The following is a 6,451-nucleotide window of genomic DNA, read 5'->3' as shown; positions in this document are numbered from 1 at the left end:
TTTTGTCTTTCCTTTTATGTTTTATTAGCATCTAAATTAGTTCTACTAAATATACCACTGCCACCAAAAGTTTGGTACCCAATTAATTTAGTTAGAACATTTTTACTATTTTAAAAGCATTTAAATAATAGTTTAAGCCACTGTTTTATTATTTTTAGAGTATTTAAACATTTTATAAAAGTGTGGTTTCTCCACCATAATTACTTATGCATTATTTTTCACCTCTCGAAGATTTTAGTTTTAATGTTTGAAACTTTTGATGTTTGCCTTTATTTTAAATTTGAATTTGAATGGGATTGAATCATTGTGAGGTTAACAACAGTAATCGTGCTGACGTGACATCATTAGCAGGGAATTACCATAGCATAACTAACCGGCCGTTACAAAAGCTAACCCTTAAACCGCTCGCAACCATCCGGACATGTTTTGCCATTCAATACGGTCCTATATCGGCCCGCAGGCCGGTCTGGATGTGCATTTTCCTGTAAACCAAAAACAAACTACGGGGCTTTGTGGGTGTCTGGACCGCTGCCACGGCCGCTTCTTACTCCCCTGGCCCACCAAAAACACCTCTCCCGCACCCCCACCCCTTCACATGAGAAGCAGTTAGGTACCAGTGCTCCAGAGCACCGGTACCTCATTCATGCCTATTTGGAGTAGCCGCGATGAATATACTCATGTTGAGGAAAAGTATCAGCCACAAAAATCAATGTAATTGATTAATGAATTGAATGCTTCTCTGGAAATAATTGATCAAGGGCAAGCCAAGGATGTGGATAGTCCTTACTACTTTAATAATACTCCATTTGAAAGTCCAAGGAAATACTTCAATTTAATTCAAATTTCAGACTCATTTTGTTATCTTTAGATTAATGCAACATAAATATCTACTTAATGCATAATATATATAATTAGGGGTGAACTTGTGAGTGGGCACATGAGTGGAACTCAAACAAACAATCATATGTAGACAAGACATGTGTTTGTCTTTTATTCCCATGTTTGAACTAGTATAGTTCGGGTTCTTACATGATAGTGCATGTCACTTTATTTTTTCACCGCTACAACGACCAAACCATGGACTAAGAAAACGGTGTATCATATATCTACTACTAGAGTTCTTCTCTTCTCAGTTAGTACCGAAGATGCCAACTGGAGCAATGGTGCAATATGGAGGGATATAGACATTGCACATTGCAGGTAGCGTCTCTAGCGCTAGGTTCCTTATTTCCTCAAACTGGGGCAGTTGTTGAGGCTGGACAGAGCCCTGGGCCTGTGGGTTTTGCTGAGATGGCTGGAAGGAGCCCTGGCCTGATGGATATTGTTGTTGAGGCTGTTGGAAGGAGACCTGGCTCAACGGTTGTTGTTGTTGTTGTTGTTGTTGTTGTTGCTGTTGATGCAGAATAATAGCATGAACAACATTGTGGATGGCTTGGCACCGCGACTGCTCGGGGATCTGCCACAGCTGCTGACAACACAATTGTTGCACCAGCTGGTAAGTACTTTGTTGCAAAACTTGTGAGCTTCCATACGCTATGCTGTGTTGTTGCAATACAACATCCCTGCATGGAATCAGTTGTTGTTGCAAAATTTGTTGAAGGATCTGTTGTTGTTGTTGTTGTTGTTGTTTTTGTTGTTGTTGTTGTTGTTGCTGCTGCTGCTGCTGCGAAATTGGTTGTTGTGGTTGCGAATACTGTGGTTGCGATTGTGGATATGGTTGTTGTGGTCGAAATGGTTGCGGCTGCGGATATGGTAGTTGCGGCTGCGGATATGGTAGTTGCGGCTGCGGATATGGTAGTTGCGGCTGCGGAAATGGTTGCAGCTGCAGATATGGTTGTTGTGATGGAAATGGTTGCGGCTGCGGATATGGCTGTTGTGGTGGAAATGGTTGTTGCTGCCCTGGAAATTGTTGTTGTTGTACCAATGGAACTTGCTCTTGTGGTTGTTGCTGAGATGGATTTTGTGGCTGCAATTGTGGCACTGGAACTCTAACTGCAATTGTGGCGGTGGTTGCTACAATAGCAAGGAGGGCAAGGATGAGAAAGGTCTTCATGGTGGATTTGTATTGAGCACTGCTTGCTTGGCTTAAATGATGCGCTCTACTTATGAGAATGATGGATGAGGAAGGATGATCGTCATGCTACGGGCCTATTTATAGCTGCCATGGCATGATCTCTTTCACAATTGGCATTTGCTTGTGTGGAAGTGCTTGGATGCTTCTCAAAATCATAATTTGGTATGTTGTGTTCGGTGGCACTACTTACAAGTGTATTCTTGAACTGGTCATTAAAGTTCCTTGTTGTTGCACTATCATTCCACAACCAAAAAGGTGTGATAACACGCATGACTCATTTTACTCACTTTACAGCTCAAACACTAATCTAGATTGCCTATTTTTCTGAAACTAAGTTTGTAATTTTCTGCAAATTGTTACGCATAATCTAGATAAGCATGGCTGGCACAGAACTTGGTTTGTAATCTTGTGTGGCCTGTTAAGGTAGATAAGACTAGTAATATAACTTGCTTTAGTACGCTGACTCATCAAATTCCTTTTACATGTCAAGTGTTGTAGTGTTCTAGAAGTTATTAGCAAACATAAATTTTGTAATGTTCTACAAGTTGTTACATGTAAACTAGATAAGCTTGACTTGCACACAAACAAGATTTTAATCATGTGTGACCTGTTAAGATGGATTAGACTAGTAATGTGGCTTTGATAGACCATGACTCATCAAATTGCTTTTACTTGTCTTAAGTGTTGTATATGTTGTACAAGTTATTAACACTTATCAGCTTAGTATGGCTTGCAATGTGTGTGCATGCCAATGTACGTTCTAGCTTCTATTCATTTGTAGATCTTATTTTGTTTTACGCAAATTGTATAAATTATCATCTACGCTAAGGCTTGCGAGTGCAGCTGCAACAATGTTGGCAGGGTCGGAGGGAGGTTGTGGCATGGCATGAGTTCTTATGACAACCGTTCATTATGTGTGAAAAGATACGTGTTATCTTTTTCATGCGTGCTAAAAAATAGATGTTTTTAAATACAATTTATATTTTGATTAGCAAAGTTCTCAGAAAAGTTGACATGACCTCTACTCATTATTTATCTTTTGGATCAAATTCAAATAATAATAAAATAAATGGATGTGATTCCATCATGGCCATTTCAAATATATTTGAAAGTAAAATCCAAACATTATCCTCAGATTACAATATAAATTACACGTCAACTGTTTCAGATAAAAATATAAATGATCTATTATATTATTAAAAGAAGAAAAATGAGTTAAAAAGGATGGATGTGATTTGCTTGAAAGAATGTGTATGCATGTCTCCTTATCCCGCGAGTTTCCAGAAAAACAACGCTAGGCTCACTCTATTGGAATCAGTCGGATGAATAAAGCATATGTAAAACGAAAGCTGGAGTCTGAACCTAACATATAAACGTGTCTTTCCTTATAACTTATTGTAAGTGCTTTTTTATGATTAGAAAAACACAATGGATTCATAAACTCTAAGGCATCTCCAACGCCGACCCTCAATTAAACTGTCCACAACCATCCGGACCACATGGTCCGGACGTGTTGTGCCATCCAATGCGGGCCTGTATTGGTCCATTGGAGACGGTTCGGACGTACTTTCTCCTGCAAACTGGAGACAAACATGGAGGGGGGCTTTGCAGGCGTTCGGACAACACCCACGACCTCTTCTGACCACCCGCCCAAACCCCCTCCTCCCTCGCCCGCACGCGTTCCCGCTCTGCGCCAGCTGCCCGCATTCATGCGCTGCAGAGCGGACGCGACCTCTCACTGCCTCCGCAATGGATGCAGCACGCCGGCCGAGGGCGCCGCCTGCTGCACGCCTGCTAAGCACACATCCTCGCCTCATTCCTGCAGACTGCCCACCTTCCACCATTAAACCCGCGTGTGTGCCAGGATAATTACTCCAGCCACATGTTCGTTCGCGAGCCGGTTGGCATTAAACAGAACGCCAGTTGGCTCCTCTCGTGTCCCCTCGCTATTTAAACAATGTCAGATGTTGGGCAAGAACCGCATCACACGTCCACTCATCATTTTCCTCCTTAAACAGTTTTATCCATGACATCTGACGAGCAGGAAGAAGAGTTGTCTGGCATAAAAAATGGCTAGGTGGCCCGTCAAGCCTACCGTTCACGAGCAGAGGAGTGGCAAGTTGCTCTAGGTCGGCACTGGGAGAGAGCACGCTGGCGCGGGCATCATGGCTGCCATTGGCGGTGCCATGTCGTACCGCCCCTCCCGTGCATGTGACCGAGTCATCCGATGTCAACGCGAGCGTAACAGCGTCCTTCCTACAGAGAAAGAAGCGGGCTGCACGGACATCGACGAGGTGGTGTCCAACACGTCCGCGCTCGCCGCCATCATCGAGGAGGCGCTGCCGCTTGGGTCCCACGAATGCCACACCAGGTGACACCAGCATACACAGTCGGTGTCTTGCCCTCTGGCAGGCCACCGCCGTTCCCAGCCCAAAACCAACTCTAATCCGTGTAGCGTAGGGACCCTTTCCATCGGCAGAAGCATCAGCTGGTTGTTCCACTCCGATGAGCGGTAGGGAGGTGAGCCGCTCTTTGCGCTGAAGCATATACCTCTAGGGCTCATAGTTGCCGGACATGGGGACGACATTGGAGATCCGCTGCGGCCGGCAGTAGACTAGTCAAGGGTTCCATGTCGCCGGAGTGGATATTCGCCGGCGCCGGCTGTAGAGTTTTTAGTAAAAAAAATATGTCCAAAATGTAAACATTTTTGTCCGGTTTGTATGAAATCCATTGTGTTTACATGAATTTCATCCTATTTTTTTAAAAAAATGTGTTTGAAATATACGCGGACAGCGTTAGATAGATGATTCCTGTATCCGTATCCGCGGACTGATCCCCTATCCGTGGACGAACGCGGGAGGAAATTTACTGGTCGCTGTTGAAGATGCCCTAATCAAAGGCATTTCCTCCAGGCGTACTAACAAACATGCCTTTTCCTCTACCCGGTCGGGCCATTTTTGCTGGCCGATGAAGAATTGAACTCCGGAGACAAAACATATACGTGCTGTTTATGTTTAAGCGCGTGCTGATCAAAGGAGCTAGCCTCCAACTCTATGAAAGAGCCAATTTGTATGATAATTAACTACAAATTGATGATGGCATGCTGACGATCAACAACGAATCAAGGACCAGCATTTTTTTTTATCTTGCACTTCTTAATTTGTACTACACGTTTGCGTAGCAAACATCAACTTTTTTTGTCATTAACTACGTGTAAATGGCTTTATTTGGTGTACATAATTCAGTAACTAGAGTAAGCACTCGCTTCCTATTAATTAAAACCATTCGACTACGCATCAAGGGCGCCTTCCCGTGATAGCCACGTCATCACCTAGCGATTGGGTGAAAAAAGAAACGGGCCAGCGATTGGCAGCAAGGGGATTTTTTTTGAATCCAATAACTTCCGAACGTTCGGATTTTGAGCATTTCATCCCGAACGTTTTTACATGGCAACTTTAGTTCATAGGGGATGGCAACTTTAGTTGATAGGGGATGGCAACTTCGTCCTTTTTCATTTCTTTTGTCAGAAAATTGCCATGTTTCCCTAATCTCACGCAAACTAAACTTGCCATCTAAACCCGTTCGGGTTGCCATGCTTAACTCCTGAACGTTCGGGAGTTATCATTACCTTTTTTTAAATCGGCAGCGAGGGGATTGGACGACGCTGTCGCTGTGTCACGCGACCTCTTTCGTTTCATCTCCTCCAGCCCCTCCCTGCTGCTTCGCTGCCACCGCCCTCCCCCGAGCCCACCGCCTGCCCAAATCCCGCCACCCCGCGCGGATCCCGCCCTCCCCGCCGGTGGCCGCCCCGCTGCCGGCACCATAGCAGCCTATTCCCCGCCCACGCCCAAACCCTAGCCTGTATCCCCCCGCCTCTAGGGACAGAGAGATCTGACCGACCAACGGGGGCGAGGCGGCGGGCCGGAACCGGGACCGGAGCCCCGAGGAGATGGGGTTTTTAACGTGGCGCTAGTGATCGTGGCGGCGGTGGTCAGCATCCTGGTGCTCCTCGTCAGCGTCTACATGCTCGTCAACTACCAGCACCCGGATGATGCCAACCAGGCCTACTTCCCCAAGCTCGTCGTCGTGCTCGGCATCACCGTCGCCGTCCTCTCCATCCTCATGCTCCCCGCTGACGTCGCCAACCGCCAGACCTGCAAGCACGCCGCCTACAACGGGGCCTGCGCCCTTATCCTGCCCATGAAGACGCTCTGGCTCGTCGTCTACATCCTCGACGCTGTCCTCGTCTTCCTCGTCATCCCGTTCACCATGTTCTACTACGAGGGCGACCAGGACAAGTCAGTCTTCTTCCTCCCTTACTTCCTCTACCTGCCTCGGCTTTATTCGTTGGCTGATTAGATCCGCGGTGTTCTGCTC

At 45.8% G+C, this 6,451-nt stretch overlaps 1 protein-coding gene across 1 annotated transcript; it reads right to left on the bottom strand.

The window, feature by feature from the left end:
• Window positions 1–942: 942 nt before the first annotated feature.
• LOC543280 (alpha/beta-gliadin MM1-like) lies at window positions 943–2,123 on the bottom strand. The gene has a single exon (NM_001405749.1). It carries the CDS (start codon window positions 2,051–2,053, stop codon window positions 1,130–1,132), a length of 924 nt encoding a protein of 307 aa, NP_001392678.1. The 5' UTR covers window positions 2,054–2,123; the 3' UTR covers window positions 943–1,129.
• Between the last annotated feature and the right edge of the window lie 4,328 nt (window positions 2,124–6,451).

This window comes from Triticum aestivum, unplaced genomic scaffold (genome assembly GCF_018294505.1).
Source record: "Triticum aestivum cultivar Chinese Spring unplaced genomic scaffold, IWGSC CS RefSeq v2.1 scaffold73444, whole genome shotgun sequence".
Classification (NCBI taxonomy): domain Eukaryota; kingdom Viridiplantae; phylum Streptophyta; class Magnoliopsida; order Poales; family Poaceae; genus Triticum; species Triticum aestivum.
The sequence above is the reverse complement of the archived record's forward strand: the minus strand, read 5'-3'. Positions and strand labels throughout refer to the sequence as shown.